The sequence below is a fragment of the Microcaecilia unicolor genome, chromosome 7 (assembly GCF_901765095.1).
Source record: "Microcaecilia unicolor chromosome 7, aMicUni1.1, whole genome shotgun sequence".
Classification (NCBI taxonomy): Eukaryota; Metazoa; Chordata; class Amphibia; order Gymnophiona; family Siphonopidae; genus Microcaecilia; species Microcaecilia unicolor.
The window spans coordinates 92,626,002-92,642,771 of record NC_044037.1 but is presented as its reverse complement, the minus strand read 5'-3'; the positions used below and the strand labels follow the sequence as shown (position 1 = coordinate 92,642,771).

Here is a 16,770-nt window from a genome sequence, read left to right as displayed (position 1 = left end):
AAAGTAACTTTTCAATGGAGGAATAACAGGAACGCAGGAAGAGTATGGGAAACATACCGAGGACATAGGTCATTTTTGGGATAGTCATCATCTTCAATGAATCCTGTCTTCCTCACCAGGATAGTGTGAGAGGTAACCATTAAGAGACAAGACTCTTTTACTTTGGTCTTCTCCAAATAGCCATTTGCCCCAAAAGGATAGTTTATCTAGAAGTGACTTTGACACTGCATCCGCTGCCACAACCAGAGTTGCTAACGTGCTGTGACAACCAAAGACCTACTGTAGACTGTAACCTGTAACATGTCAATAGCATCTGCCAAGTAGGCCAACTCCGCTTCCAACTAGGCATTATGGTGCCCATTTCACTTAACTCCTGCAATTTATCTCAGTGCTAGATCTGTGGGAAACAAGGCTCTGTTATTAAGGACTCTTCTAGAATCTTCAGACCTGGTTTTTCTGTTTATTTCAGAAACATGGCTTGCAGAGGTCAACAGTCAAATATTGTCCCAGTTATACCCTCCTAGTTATGACATACTTCATTCTCCAAGACAGGGTAAAAAATGGGGGCAGGCAGGCTTACTTTTATTTTTAAGAGCTTTTTCCATGTTACTTTAGTCAGTTCTGGGGTGTTTCCTAAATTGGAATACATGTGCAAATTCTGTAATGATGCAAGTCAGATTGCTCTACTCCTCATGTACCATCTGCCAGGACCCTGGTCCAAGGCTAAACCTATGCTATTAGAGATTATTGCTTCTCCTGTGTCCCAATGTTCTAGGGTAGTTTTCCCGGGAGATTTAAATTTACATTTGGAGAACAATGACGATACCAATGTTCATAACTTCAAGTTATTCCTGGAGGTGAATGAGCTAACTATGTTTGAGGAGGGTATGATCAACAAGGCCATGCATTGAACTTTCTTACTTCCTATCCTACTAGTTTTATTAGCTCATTTAAGTGGAAGCCTATACCATGGTGTGATCACTTCCAACTAGACTTTACTATTGATATCCGACTGTCCGTTTAACCTGATATCCACCAAAGGGAAAATTAATGAGTCGTTTCTGGACCGAGTTAAGAGATTCCTTTGGTCTCTGGATCCCCACTCAAGAATTGGTTAAATCTGTCTGGGACACTAATGTCAAAGTTGTACTGGATAAAATTGTTCCAGTTACCACTAAAAAGCACAGATACTGTTGATAAATCCAATTGGACGCTTGCTTTTCATAACTATAAACTGAAGGTAGCTGAATCCAAATGAATCCTACTATAGCAACTTAGTAGGTCAGGATATTCTTGACAATAAAAAACTATTCACTTTAGATAGAGGTCTAACATCCACCACTACTGTCGATAATAGGCATCAAGCATGTCCTGCTTAAGAATTAACTATTTAGCCAACAAGATCATTCAAATTAGGTGTGAATTAACTAAAGCTAATCAAACAGAGGAAAATGAAACACATCCTGATTCAACATCAAACACCAGCTTATGTCCAACCCAGGGAACTAAGGCTGATCAGATGTTTTTCAACTGCTGGCACTTGAAGATGTAATATTGCTGTTGATGAAATGTTCACGCTGTCACTGTTCCCTTGATTATTGCCCTGAATTCTTGTTTCTATCCATCCCAACTGAGGTAGTTTGATGGCTGTTGGATAGAGTCAATGGGCTGTTAGAATCAGGCTCTCTTCCTCTAGATATGGGCAAAATTGTTCTTAACCTTTGCTGGAGGGCTCAGGATTGGATATAACACTGCCTGCAAATTACCATCCAGTGACTAGCATACCCCTTTTCACTAAAATGCTGGAAACCTATGTTGGTAAACAGTTTTCCTTATATCTGGAAATATTTTTTAATCTACATTGGGCACAATTTGGATTCAGTCCTGCACATAGTACGGAAACCTTGCTGCTTGTTCTGACAACATATGTTAAACAATATCTATGTAAGGGGGATCAAGTATTATTACTTTAGTTTGATATTTTGATGGCATTTGATGCAGTCGATCATTTATTGCTACTGGAATGAATGGATCAGCTAGGAATAACAGGACCTGTTCTTAAATGGTTCAGCGAATTCCTATTAAACTGAAGCTATTCTGTAAAGCAAAATAAACAACTTTTCAACTATTGGTTTCTGAAATGTGGGGTTCTTCGGGGATCCCCGCTTTCTCCTATTATATTTAATTTCTTTATGTCCTCCCTTGGCTATATTCACCTGGGATTAGGTGAACTATTGCTATCCTATGCCGATGGCATCCTGCTTCTCCTACCATTAACCTCATCAGTCAAGACCCAATCCAGTCTGTAACAATGGATGAATGCTGTTCAATCGTGGGCCTTGGCAAATAAGCTAAAACTGAATGTGCAAAAACTAAGATCCCATGGTTCCAGAATCAGTGTTATGCTTCCAACTTCAATAACGATATTTAATGATAAAACCTTTGTAGTCTAATCTAAAACCAGGGTGCTTGGGGTCTTGCTTGACTCCTCCCTAACATATTCCTCCCATATTAATCAACTATGGAAGAAAATTATGTTCAAAATGAGACAGCTACTTCTAGTCAGCTCATTTTTTGACCAAAAAGCCTTTGACTGTTGGTCCAAATGCTGGTTCCACCACACCTGGATTATTGTAATGTCTTATTTTTCGGTATTAGGTGTCAATATCAGAAAAAGTGGATAATTATACAGAACACAGCTGCTAGAGTGATTTTCAAACTGAATAGATACACTAGAGTTTCATCATATCTTGTCAAACTGCATTGGCTTCCCATAGCCGAAAGAATCAGGTTTAAAGCTGCCTGTCTAGTTTTCCAAATTTTACATGGCTTGACATCTGAATTGTTGATTTATGTCTCATCATTATATTTGGTTCAATTTAACAGACTAAAAGAACAATTGATGTTAGCACCGCTGCTTTAAAAGAGAATCTTCCCTGTATTAGGAGTCTCACTATGGACAGAGAGTCTCACTATGCAATTCTTTACCTACTGCTATTAGATCAGATAATAGCTACTTCAGCTTCTGGAAGAGGTTAAAATCTTTTCTCTTTCCAAGAACTGTTACATAACAAACCATTACTGCTGTTGTATCCTTTTTTGTCTACAAGACTATTCATGATGTACCTTTATTACTTTTATATACTCTAATTGGTCTATGCAAAGTCCACTTAGGATATAAACTGCACTGAACCCTGAAAAGGGGATTTTAGTGGTATATAAGATTTGATTTGATGCCACTTCAGGCATTATCTTGCCAAGAATGAGCTGCACACTGTCACTTGAAGGCCCAAAGAGCCTTCTAGCTTCCTGTTCTGTAGGTCTTTTAGAGAATACCCCCTTCCACCAGAAAAATAGTTTTCTTAATCACCGCCATAACCAGGGTGTCCACCCTGAGAAGCTGCATTTTATCTTTCTTCTCCAGAACTAATGGGTAGAGGCAAGTTCTTCTTACTCTCAAACCTGCATCTGGTGAGACCCATTCTGCTGCAATCAGGTCCTGAATGTCTGGATGCGTCAGTAAGGCCTTAGAAGGACCTCTTAGCGGAGATTGGGTGGCGACGCCGGTAATTGGGAAGCGAAACCGGTGCTGGGCAGACTTCTACGGTCTACGCCCTGATCGTTACTGAATAGATATGGATGGTCTTGAGTGTAAATTTTAAGGGCTTCGACATTAGCTTCAGAACTTTTAGTACAATAAGAGTGTTGGGCAGACTTCTATGATCTGTGCCCTGAGAATGGCAAGGACAAATCAAACTCTGGTATACATATAAAGTATCACATACCATGTAAAATGAGTTTATCTTGTTGGGGTAGACTGGATGGACCGTACAGGTCTTTATCTGCCGCCATTTATTATGTTACTAAGCCCCCTCATAATTGACGAAGATAGAACTCCTGACACCAAAGCAAAAGGCTCTTCAATGGAAAGCACTGCCAGTGCCTCAGAAATAAGAGTACTGAGCTCCTCTTTATGAAATAACCTCAGTATCTTTGGATCCTCTCCCTCCACTAATGGCTCCTTCAAATAGACCTAGGCCACATCAGATAAGGAGGGAGAAGCAGAGCCAGACCTCCAGGAGTGGGCAAATGAGGCTAAATGAGATCTCTTAGTAGCCAGAGGGATGAGAAACTGAAGCACCATGCAGCAACTCTGACTGTCCCTGCTTCAGTAAATAGGCCTACTGTAAGAGCAACATAAACTCCATTGAAAACAAAGATGCCAGTACAGCTGAATGCTCAATTGGGCCCTGAGACTGTAAAATGGCAGCTGTGCTGTACAGAAGATCAGAGGCTGCTTCTCACTGCCAGTCGTCCCAGACAAAATGGCACCTGTTCTCGTGCTCTCCTGCATCAAACTGCAAATGACCCTGCTGGAGAGCCCAAAAGTACCGGCATATTTTGGATGCTGCACCAAATCTGAAGATGACATACCAATGTCTGTTTTCCTCCACGTTCTGCTGGATTCCTGGCTTATACACTGTGCAATACCCCAACATCAGCTGATGGGTCCCACAGTGGGAATACCACTTAACTACCTCCGCGGGAGTCACCATTCACCCTAACACAAATGCAGCACGTGTCCCCCAAGCAGTGGGTCAGGATCTCTCCTCTGCACCAAGTAGAACTTGCAGCCCTCCAAGTGGTTCTGAGTCAAACTTTAGTTGGACTTACCACTGCCAGCTGCTTCTTCCATGCTCACAATCTCCACAAGTCTTACCACAGATGAGAAAGGCTCAGAACTGATACTCTGTCGCATGCTCTCCAGCAAACCTTTTTCCTTCTCCCCACCCCCCCTTTTTTTAAAGGCTGTTGTGTGTCCATCCATCTGCTAGAGATAGAAAATACCGAACAGCTGGACTGATTGCCAAGAGAGATATGTCTCAGCTCAGGTTTCAGTTCTCTATCTCCATCTGCTGGTTGATGGACACAACTATACTACAGGTTCTGGACTAGTGGGAAGCTAAGTAACGGAAAGGCCCACTCGTGCTGGAAGAGGCGCAGCTTGCCTCCCAACCACAGAGTTCTTGTGCCTAGAAAATGACTGTCTCTTACTGCCCTGGTGGGGGGGGGGGGGGGGCAGAGAAGCCACCACCCTGCTTCCTACCCTGACCAAATCTCCCCTGATCTTAAGGTCATGATTTGCCAGGCCTAGGACGAGCCAAAACCTTCAGGCTATCATCTGGCAGCTGCTGAGGCTTCACCTTGCCCAAATTCTTCATCAGCTTTTCTGAATCTTCTTTGATGAGAAGGCATCCCTGAAAGGGCAATTTATTGAGCTGTGCCTCAGAGGCCACATTCCCTGCCCAGTTACTGAGCCACAGCCACCTCAAGGCTATTATCACCAATATGATCAGCCAGATGAACTGTTATCAATTGATAGTGAGCCCCTGGACAAAGGCTGGGGCCTATGTCAGACTGAACCCTTGCCAGCTAAAGGAAACTATAAGACAGCAAAGCTCAAGACGCACAATACAACCAGAAAGCAAGACGCAGAAAGAAGAGGGAAAATATTCATACGGGCTGCAGAGCCAAACTGGAACCCACGCGTAACAGAGCCTACTCACTCGGGCTGAAAGGTCAAACTGAAACCCAAAAGCAAGTAAGAAAAGGAAGTAGGGTGTACAGGTAGCTGTCACGTCTGTGGCCGTGACCACCCTCAGACTTACCTTGTTCCTGGGGGGTCAGCTTCCTAGCTGGCTCCTGTTTCTTCTGTCTGTCCTTTCTGAGCTAGCTCTGGCTCTCTGTGCTGGCTGCATCCAGCAGCATGACACTAATTGCCTCACTATACTGCACCTGTGGGTGTTGCCTGGGTTAGCTCTCTCTCTCTCTCTCTGTGTGCTGGCTGCTTCCAGCATGACTCTAATTGCTTCACTACACTACACCTGGGTGTGGGAAGCCTCTCTGTGTTTCACTGTGCTTTCTGCCTGAACAGCCTCCGTAGTTACTTAGAGATTGCTGCAGCTGTGTCTCTGGTGTTGAAGGGCTTTATTAATCACTTAGAGACTGCAGCCTTTGCCTTTGCATTGCCAATACCTCCGCAGTGCCTTAGGTCCCGAGGTTAGTGTGCTGTTTGCACAGTTAGCTTTCCTTGTCTTTTCTTGTGGGCTTCCATCCCTTCTGCTTTGCGAGTTACTATCACCTGTGGGCCTTGCCTTCTGGCCCTTCTGTGTTTATTGCTCTGTGGGCCTTCTGGCCCTTCTGTGTTTATTGCTCTGTGGGCTTTCAGCCTTTCTGTGTTTATTATTCTCTGTGGGCTTCTATCCTTTCTGTTATCCCTGTGCAGTGGTGCTGCCCCCTGTCTGAGGTTGGTCAGCGGTTGATGCTGCAGCCATTTCTCTCCTTTCTATATGTTAGCTACTGTAGCTCCAGTCTAACCCTTCCTCTGGCAAGCATAGCTGTCATTCCCATTCTCTTGAGCTTAGCTTGTATGTAGCTCCTGTGTCCTCTTCCCTGCCTGTCTGCCTTGCTTTAGCCTAGGTACCTGGGAGAACCGCTGGATCCTGACTCCGGTTGTTCCTGTTGCTGGTTCCAGTTCTGGTTTTCCTGTAAGCCCTACCGGCTGCTCGAACCTGAGGGCTCAACCCTCGGGGAAAGGCAGCTAGGCGTAGGTGAAGCCTACTCCAGTGTGTTCCGGTCCGGTGCGTTCCAGTCCCGAGTGTTCCAGTGCAGGACTCCAGTCCGGGGTTCCAGTCCAGCCTTGTCTCTTCTCTGCTCCGAAGGTGATCTTGCCTGCCACTGCCGCTTCTCGGCCATGGTCCAAGGACTCACGTACCCAGGGTTCCCGGGGAAGAAGCCTGACAGAATGCCAAGGTCCTCGAGAACACGACAGTAGCGGACTGACACGCAAGAGAACAGTAGATCAGGCAGGCATGCGGCCCAAAAGCAAAGGCAGCGATCTTGCAACAAACAAAACAGACCGGACAAGACAAGGCCACAAACCAAGGCCTAGTGGTTAGGGTGGTGGACTTTGGTCCTGGGGAACTGAGGAACTGAGTTCGATTCCCACTTCAGGCACAGGCAGCTCCTTGTGACTCTGGGCAAGTCACTTAACCCTCCATTGCCCCAGGTACAAATAAGTACCTGTATACAATATGTAAGCCGCATTGAGCCTGCCATGAGTGGGAAAGCACGGGGTACAAATGTAACAAAAACCCAAGCCAGGCTCAGGCCCACACACACATGCAGGCAGCACAAGGCCACACTGGAATTCCACACAAAACACAAGGGCGAAGGCAAGCCCAGTCAGACACAAGCAACAACACGCCGTGTAGAAATCATTCGCAAGTACAAGGCTAAAAGCAAGCCCTCACAGACACAAGCAGCAACACGCTGTTTTGGAATCACTCATAAGCAAAGGCCAAAGGCAGGCCCTCACAGACACAAGCAGCAACACGATGCGTAAGAATCATTCACAAGCACAAGGCTAAAAGCAAGCCCTCACAGACACAAGCAGCAAGATTCTGCATTGGAATCACTAACAAACACAAGGCTAAAGGCAAGCCCTCACAGACACAAACAGCAAGATTCTGCATTGGAATCACTAACAAGCACAAGGTTAAAGGCAAACCCTCACAGACACAAACAGCAAGATGCTACGTTGGAATTACTTACAAACACAAGGCAAGCCCTCACAGACACAAGCAGCAACATGTCTCAAAACCCACAGTAGATTGGGAAACCGAAAGCTAGGGCGGCTTTGACGCCAGAGCATCTGTTTGAAACATTGGCGGGGTTAAATCAGGTCTGACGTCATCTAAAACAGATACCGGCCCATCCAAACCCCCAAATCTGCTCCACGCATGCCAGCAGAGTGCACCGGCGGATGAAGCTGCAGACTGCTCACTCATCAGCTCTCCTGCAGGCCAGCCTTGGATGTTGCCAAGTCACAGTAAGACAGTGACATGAACCCTTTTCCTGCACCAGCTAGTCCAGTGAGACAGAGCCTGTGGACTAGAGCAAGGGGCAGAAGACTTAGTAGTACTGTTGGCTTCTCAGAAGTTAAGGATCTTGGTTCAAACCCTCTGGAGCAAAAATGGTCCACAGTCAATCTCCAGGGATGTAGTCTGTGTACTGCCTCCCAAGGGATCAGGATTACCTTAGCTACCTACAGCACCAACTCAATCTTACTATCTTCTGGAACTAGAAAAATACTAAATGATTCCAGCAAGCACCAACCCTTATACTGTTGATGGCACCGGAAGAGTTCAGATTCTATATCATCAACTGACCAGGAAGAGACACAATCCATTGGTGTGGTTTAATGGGATAAGGAATACTCTTTTACAAAACAAAATTTTAATTTTTTTATAAATTAGTCTCTGTGTTCAGTTATTTAAGGCTCAGAGATATTTCACCTAATTTTATTAAATAAATGCACACTATTCTAGTTCAGGGACCTTGCCTAGTTCACTGTGGAGGGGCATAATCGAAAGGGGCGCCCAAGTTTTCCTGAGGACGTCCTCGCAGGACATCCCCAGACAAGGGGCGGGGAAACCTGTATTATCGAAACAAGATGGACGCCAATCTTTCGTTTTGATAATACGGTCGGGAATGCCCAAATCGCGAAATTTAGGTCAACCTTAGAGATGGTCGTCCCCGATTTTCGGCGATAATGGAAACTGAGGACGACCATCTCAGAAACGACCAAATCCAAGCCATTTGGTTGTGGGAGGTGCCAGCATTCATAGTGCACTGGTCCCCCTCACATTCCAGGACACCAACCGGGCACCCTAGGGGGCCCTGTAGTGGACTTCAGAAATTGCTCCCAGATGCATAGCTCCCTTACCGTGTGTGCTGAGCCACCCCCCCCCCCCCCAACTGTACACCACTACCATAGCCCTTATGGGTGAAAGGGGGCACCTAGATGTGGGTACAGTGGGTTTCTGGTGGGTTTTGAAGGGCTCACACTTACCACCACAAGTGTAACAGGTGGGGGGGGGGGATGGGCCTGGGTCCGCCTGTCTGAAGTGCACTGCACCCACTTAAACTGCTCCAGTGACCTGCATACTGCTGCGATGGACCTGAGTATTACATTTGAGGCTGGCAAAAAATATTTTTAAAGAATTTTTTTGAGGGTGGGAGGGGGTTAGTGACCACTGGGGTAGTAAGGGGAGGTCATTCCCGATTCCCTCCGGTGGTCATCTGGTCATTTAGGGCACATTTTTGTGACTTGGTCATAAAAAAAAAAAAAAGAGGATCAGGTAAAGTTGTCCAAGTGTTCATCAGGGATGCTCTTCTTTTGTCCATTATCGGTCGAGGACGCCCATGTGTTAGGCATGCCCCAGTTCCGCCTTCGCTACGCTTCTGACATGCCCCCGTGAACTTTGGTCGTCCCCGCGACGGAAAGCAGTTGACGATGCCCAAAATCAGCATTCGATTATGCCGATTTGGGCGACCCTGTGAGAAGGACGCCCATATTACGATGTGTCGAAAGATGGGCTTCCTTCTCTTTCGAAAATAAGCCTGATAGCATACCACCCTCTAGACTGGGGCTGCTGTTAATATGTGCACAGAGTTACTCTTATTAAGATGATTTTTTATTGGCGTAATGTGTGTTGTTAAATACATGTGAAAAATAATTTTACAACAGAGAATATTTAAAATAATCAGCCAACACTTCTAAACAAGTTACTTGTTTAGGTGCCTTTATACAAGAGGTTCCTAAAATAATCCCCAGCAATGCATAAATGCTCTCCAACAAAATTACACTTGATTCAAGGAAAGTGCAACTATGTGTGTGACCTCTAATGCAGGAGACGAAGTGATGCATACGGATGCACACTGAGGAAGTATAATCACGGGATAACGTTTCATAGGTAGACTGTGTCATTTGGAGGGGCTGGTTATAGGGACACCCTAGCACTGTTATATTCGTGCAGAGATTTTTTTTTTCTCCTGGTAAAGGGCCACTAAACAGACCAGGTTATGAGAATCAGGTGCTTAAGATTTGAGTTTCTATTTATTTACTTATTTATGACATTTATATCACACATTAAACATGAATTAGGTTGAAACCTAGGAGCACTTAATTTTTTTCCTGTGCCTACATCATAAGAAAAAGATTTGTTTATCCAGACCTTACATGCACATAAACCCAAAGGTGAATCCTATGGGTGGTTGAACAATTAGGTATAATGTATTGTTTCTGACTTTACCTGTTTTGGACAGCTTTGGGTCCTGCTGATCTGTCTGGAATTTTGGAAGATGGAAATGAGTAAATAAAAATAAAATTTTGGATGTGCTCTGTAGAAGCTGTTGTTTACTTTTGCAATGTGATGGATGCCTGTTCTGGTGTGTGCATGTGATAATCTTTGAATAACTGTCTATACTTATGGCTATGATTTCTGAACATGTGGTATCATTAAAGGACAAACTTTTAAATGCCCAGTTAGGTATATATGCTAATCTCAACTTTGTTAAATCATATCCATTTACTTGTTCCCATGAATAACTGAATTCTATTATTCTGTCTCACTGTATTTTCAAATGTAAGCTACACTGAACTCGAGTTTGCTTGGGATAATATGGCATATAAATGTAAAAAAAAAAAAAAATCCTTTATCCTCCACCCTTTAAGACACTGCCTATCCAGTAGGATGGTAATGGCACAAAGAAAGCAAGTTTGGCCCAGTGAAGACTAACTCAAAATAACCTGTTCCTTAGCTGGGCCCTAGTAATACCATATTAAAAATGTGACCATACCATGCCTCTGTGATTATGTTCCACTAATAAGTTAAATGATTACCTGGATTTCTTGAAAGGATTATATAAACTTTAGATGCATAACTAGGAACACAAACATACACTTATTTATTCAATATCACAATTCCTCATGTACAGTCACAAAACAACCTTTTAGGGTGGCAAGTGCTCACAGTGAGCTCCTTTTATTATTGACCAGATAGAAGAGATAAGCGGTTTCAGTTTTGACACAGTATAAGCCATCACAAGAAAACCAATGGACTGCAGTAGTGGCTTATTGCCAATTTAGTTTTGTTTAAACAGAAGAGATCTGCATGAAACAAAATATTTATTTTGACTTATAAAACCACTTGCCCCTGAAACATGTTCAAAACAGAATAATCCAGTTGTGTATCTAAAAGGTAAACTTCTACAAAACAGACCATGTGATTCCATGACCCCCAATGAAAGGAGAGTTTAATTCTACTTCCATTTAATTTCAATATATGCCATCATCTTTATATCACCAGGCTTCACATAGCAGATTTCAACAGTTAAGATGAACCCACCAGGAAATAGGATATCCTCACTGTAATTTGGACATCTGTATTGAACAGTGTAGAAAAAAAAGAGCACAGTTTATAACTGCTATTTCTACCAGCTACAATAAGTTTTGAAGCTGTTTTAGTGATACTCAATTTTGATATCATGATATTTATATCTACATATGGGAAGCTTTCAAATAAAGTAAAAAGCTGTCCAATAAGTTAAAAAGAAATCTCCACCTTTAAAGGCACTACCTGTCCAATTGAAAGAGCTTTAGACGTGTTATAGATGGATCAGGCATTTTAGGCACTCTTTTTTTAAAAATAATTTTTTGCTATTGTTTTCAAGCGTTTGCTATTGTTTTCGGTGTACTAAAACCGCGGCAAACTCCCCTGGCTTCAGCTCGTACAATAGACTAAAGAGGCTCACTTCGTCTCCTGTTTTATCTAACTTCCTTGTAGTCAACCACTGAGTGAGTGACTGCACCGTCGTTTTCTTTCACGGCGTCCTGCCACCTGTGTGACGCAAACACCTTTCGGCCGCGTCGCGCTCCTTCTGATGCGCCTTCCTGTTTCCGGTAGGGCGGGACGCGGCCGAGAGAAAGGCGTTGCGTCACAGGTGGCGGGACGCCGGGAACAAAAAAATACGGTGGGGACTATTATGGGGATCTCAAATATATGGTGGAAGACTGGGAGGGTGAATCTGAGATTGAGGGGGAGGTGTTGGACTGCAGACGGAGAAACTTGCTGGACAGGAGAGGAGCGAAAGATGGTAGACCGCGGGGGAGGGGTCCCCCGGTCGGTCTCAGCAGTCAAATGTGTATGACTTGAAGTGGATTAGCCTATAATATGCTGATTTGTTTTCTGACAGTCGTAGACACATTGTATTACTTTTTTTGTTTAATTCTTCAGGTGCTTGCGACGACAGCAGGTTGCACATTAGACTCGGTTGTACCTGGGAGTAGCACTTGATTCCAGAGCTTCTGTTGATTCGGTCGTGCCAAACCCAGAACAGAACATGTTTCGAAGTGTGTCGGACTCTGGTCGGGTAAGGACTTAACTTTCTGTGATCTCAACTACAGTACCACAATACAGTGATTTATTAGCTGAGTTGCTCAGCGTGAGTACCGTACGTTTTTATTTTATTTCATAATTTTTTTTTATTAATTTACTTTAAACTTAAACAGAAATATTACTGTTAAGTGAAAAACAGCCACAAAATAAAACTTTTCTTACATAATCTTTTAACATTACACTTTAAATGGCTTTCTTAGACCTCAAAAGCTAGGTGGGGGGGGGGGGGGGGTTTAGAATAGGTGAAGCTACATTTGTATTAACAATTTCTGTAAGAAAATGATGACACCGCATTTCTCAGTCTACTATTTCGTTATCTCTATCGTTGTTTTGAATCTAGGAGCAACTTAAGCTGATCAGGAACATAAAAACCATATTTAGTATTATTAAACCTCACAATACATTTACATGGGTATGCTAACAGAAAGGAGCCTCCCAATTCTATTGTTTTTAATCTCATTGAAAGAAACTGTTTTCGCTTTTGCTAAGTCACTTTTGTCACATCTGGGTACAACCATATTTTTTCCCCACCAAAATTGTGATTTGTTGTTTTAAAGTAAAGTCTCATTACAGCATTCAAGTCCTGTTGAAAAAGAAAGGTCACCAACAACGTCACCCTTTCAGTGGCAGTTTCTATTGACTGTTCCAAAATCGCTGTTAGATTCTCCACGTCCATTTCGCTTCCAGGTTGAACATTTGTTGCCTCGACTGTTCAAACAAATGAATTTAAAGCTGCTGTGATAAGACAATGTGGATATCAGGAGAAAACTTGAACATATTGAAAATCACAATAGGAGATTGAATTTACGCCTGCTTAATTTTCCTAAATTGTATGGGGTTTCCCCCCAAGATTTATTTACTAGATTTCTTAAAGAAAATTTAAAATATCCCCAAGAAGCAATTCCTCCATTAGAAAAAATTTACTTTATACCAAATACGATTAAAAAAAAACGTACGTTTTTATAATATGTAAGTGAAATTTGTTAAGATATGAGTGACAAGAGATCGTCTGCTGATGCCTTACAGAGGCAATGCAATATAATATATACTTTACTTACGGGATCTGTTACATGTGTGTTGTGAGTTAACCACTATGATTTCCAATGTATAAGATGGGTCTAAAAATATAACATCTGTTTCAGGCAAAAGTTGTATTCAGTGATGTTGCTATCTATTTTTCTGAGGGAGAGTGGCAGCTATTAGAAGACAGGCAGAAGGAACTTTATACGAACGTCATGAAAGAGATTCATGGAGCCTTGGTTTCGTTGGGTAAATAACATATTTCCTCTTGTTTTCCACAAACCATTATTTAAAAATGACACTTTCACAAAACGTAATAGATATAGCAAATCTGTTTACTGCTTAGTGTTAGGAGTACAAAGATATGATTTGTCAAGGTCCTGTTTTTTTTTCTTGTCACGTACGTTCTCTCTTCTGAAACTTTGGGGGGCCCTTTTATTAAAGTGTTGTAAAACTTGCATTTATTATGCTGTAAGTGCGGCCAAAAATGGCATAACAGGCAGACATACGTTTTTCTCACAGAAAAAAAGTCTAAAGCAAATGATTTTTAAAAAATTGTTTCTACTTGCTGAAAAGAAAATGTTCCCATAGGGAGTGTTCTGTGGACGTGACATAGGTAGTGTTATGTGATGAACATTTTCTGCCTATAACAGATAGCAAAATGACTTCCTAGTGGCAGGAAGAAAAACGTCCGTAGTTAGACCTGCTTTAAAAGTATCTAGGGTAAGGCCAAACCAAACCAAGCCTGTTTTTAGACCCGTTTTGTGATTTTGCATTGGAAAGTGGAGTGGTGAAAGTGGTAGTTTGTGAGAAATAGTGGAGAGTTGCTGAGTGCTTTTATTACTTTTGAATGTATGCAGCAGTCTCGAACCTTTTGACCTTTACATTTCTTGCATCACCTCCTCAAGTCCTCTCCCACAATTGCTAGCCCCCCCCAGCCGCACTCTTTTCTTCTGTATCTCGCCTCCGTCCCTCATCAATCCCTCGCTGTCCCTAAACCCGCCACACCTCCTATTCTACATCCCTACCTGCTTGTCTTCTGTCTCTTATTGTTCCTCAGTTCGCTCCCAGTTTGTCACAATGCTGTGTGCTGCTGCTGTTTGTGTGAAGGCTATGTGCTGTTCCTGGGAGAGTGAGTCCTTAGTGCTGTAGCTGTGTGTGTCTGAATTGGCTGTTGGTGGTGGGAGAGTGAGTGTTTAGGGCAGCTGGTGTGTGTCCAGAGGGCGGCTATTAAAATGGTTATTGGGTTTCATCATAAAACACATGGGGACAGACTTAAATATATATACTTTGGAAGAAATGTGAGAGAGGGGAGATACAATAGGAATATTTAAATATCTTTGTGACATAAATGCACAGGAGGCATATCTTTCTATTGAAAGGATGCTCTGCAATAAGGAGTCATAGGATGAAGGTGAAAGAGGAAACAAGTTGGGAGTAACCTAAAGAAATACACAAATTCACCATCCTTTCTGTGAATAAAGGCCTCTTGATGGAGTGGTAGAGATGCAGACTGTATCTGATTTCAAGAAAGCTTGGGACAGATACATAGGATCTCCAAGGGAGAGGAAGGGATAGTAGATGGCATGGATAGGCAGACTAAATAGGCCATATTATCTTTTTGTGTCTTCATTTTTCTCTGTTTCTATGTTACCTTTACCTACACTTTTCTTGTAATTTCCTTTGTTGCTTAAGATTATTGATGAGTACCTGGTAGAATCCACCTCTTAGGAGACCCCCTGCTGAAAGAGTTTAGGAACCCTTCTGAGTTTAGGAACCCTTCTGAGGCTTTTTCCATGCACTGGACCATCAAGGAAATGGCGGTAGTGAAGTGGCAGACCCTGGATTTGGGGGGGGGGGGGGGGGGGGTTCAAGATGGGACAGTCAGTGATTTCCTCTGTGTTATCCTGGGAGAGGAGATGGAAGTTCTGTGTCTCCCTAGAGTGGATTTGGTAGTTCCAGTGGTTAATAATAGGATTACAGCCCTGGTGGAGGGTGATACGGAACTGAAGGACCCATGGGACATTCAGATGGAAGCCCTTCTGAAGAAGGCTTTTGAGGTTGTGGTCTTATTTAAGCAGGCAGCAGTCTTGTGGGGGATAGGGATGGTTAAGTATGTGGTCCGAGCAAGTTTCCGCTATGTGGATCAATTAACCAAGGGGTCTGCGGATGCACAGTGGCTGGACGTGAGAGCAACATTCCTGGCAGATGCATTGTACAGTCTTACTAGGACATTGGTTAAGAATGTGGCTCTTGTGGTGGCAGCCCAATGTTTTTTTTGGTTGTGGCAGATGTAACATCAAAAACCCACCTCCGTAAGCATCCTTTCAAGGGATAACTTTTGTTATGTTATGTGTTGATATGTTATGCAATAAAGATACCATACTCTGATTCACTGCAGATAGCAATAAGAATAGACTGGTAACAATATGCCAGGAAATTACAAAATTATCTCTATATAATATTAAAATAAGGAATTCCCTAAAATTATAAACCATAGCTAAAAAATCCAGCTGATTAGTTTTTTAGATAATAGATAGTCTGAGAAGAAAAAAGTTTTCAAAGTCTTATGGAAAACCCAATAGTTGCTAAGAACCCAAACCTCCAGTGGTACAGAATTCCTTATTGATACAACTTGGTAAAAAAGGTAAGAATTAAATTGCTCATTTTGATCTGATTCAGCAGGGATAACGTAAAAGCAGCTGGTTTAGAGAGGACTTGGAAGATTTATTGAAGAGTTTAGGTTGAGTCCAAGTGACTAGACTGCTGGATGGCTAGAGTAGGGTGGCTACTCAGTCCCTGACATCGAAGCTGTTTTCAGGAGACCAGAAGATATTTTCCAGGAAGAGTAAGTGGTACACAAAATGTAGGTACTTTCCCAATGTGGTGTTAGGGACCCCCCCCCCCCCCCCCCCAGTAGCAAGGGTAGGAGATGTTAAGATGGTTTTACCGGAGGTGGGTCCAAATAACCTCAAACCAGTGGGGGTTAGAGGTCATTTAAGATAGTTGTGCCTTAGAATTCACTGTTCCTGATAGCTTTATGGAGTCCCCATGTCATTCTTGTGCAAAGGTAGCTGCAAACAGAGGCACACTGTAGCGTCTGGTGCTGTTGGAGGGCTGTCATACAATTTCTTTTGTTAGGCGGGCACGTTTTGTCCCATTTTGGATGTCAAATGAGTAAACAAGCTTGCTGGTACCAAGTTCCACATAACCCTGACTGGTAATTGAGGCAATTTAGGAAGGAGAGGTCTCACATTTGCCAGATCTGACTGAGGCTTAACTCCACATTCCAGTTTGAGTGGAGCACCACCGTTTTCTGTGGTTTGTGGTGTTAAGCTGTTATTTTCAGTTTTGTCTCCGTACAGCCACACGGCTTAAAGGAGCCAAGGCAGCAGAGAAGGAGGAAGCAGCCTGACTTGCAACTGGGCAGCTCCTCCTCTTGCTGGGC

General features: G+C 43.1%; 1 protein-coding gene across 4 annotated transcripts in view; it reads left to right on the top strand.

Moving 5' to 3' along the window:
• Positions 1-11,799: 11,799 nt before the first annotated feature.
• The window catches only part of LOC115474281 (zinc finger protein interacting with ribonucleoprotein K-like), a 75,985-nt gene continuing 71,014 nt past the window's right edge, over positions 11,800-16,770 (top strand). For 2 of the 4 annotated variants that reach the window (XM_030209685.1, XM_030209682.1), the window contains exons 1-3: positions 11,800-11,877; positions 12,141-12,276; positions 13,445-13,571. In XM_030209685.1, coding sequence (XP_030065545.1) covers positions 12,247-12,276; positions 13,445-13,571 — 157 coding nt within the window. In that variant the 5' untranslated portion in view covers positions 11,800-11,877; positions 12,141-12,246. Of the gene's footprint in view, positions 11,878-11,965; positions 12,049-12,140; positions 12,277-13,444; positions 13,572-16,770 lie in introns of those variants that run through there. The other 2 variants (XM_030209684.1, XM_030209683.1) reach the window with 2 other exon arrangements.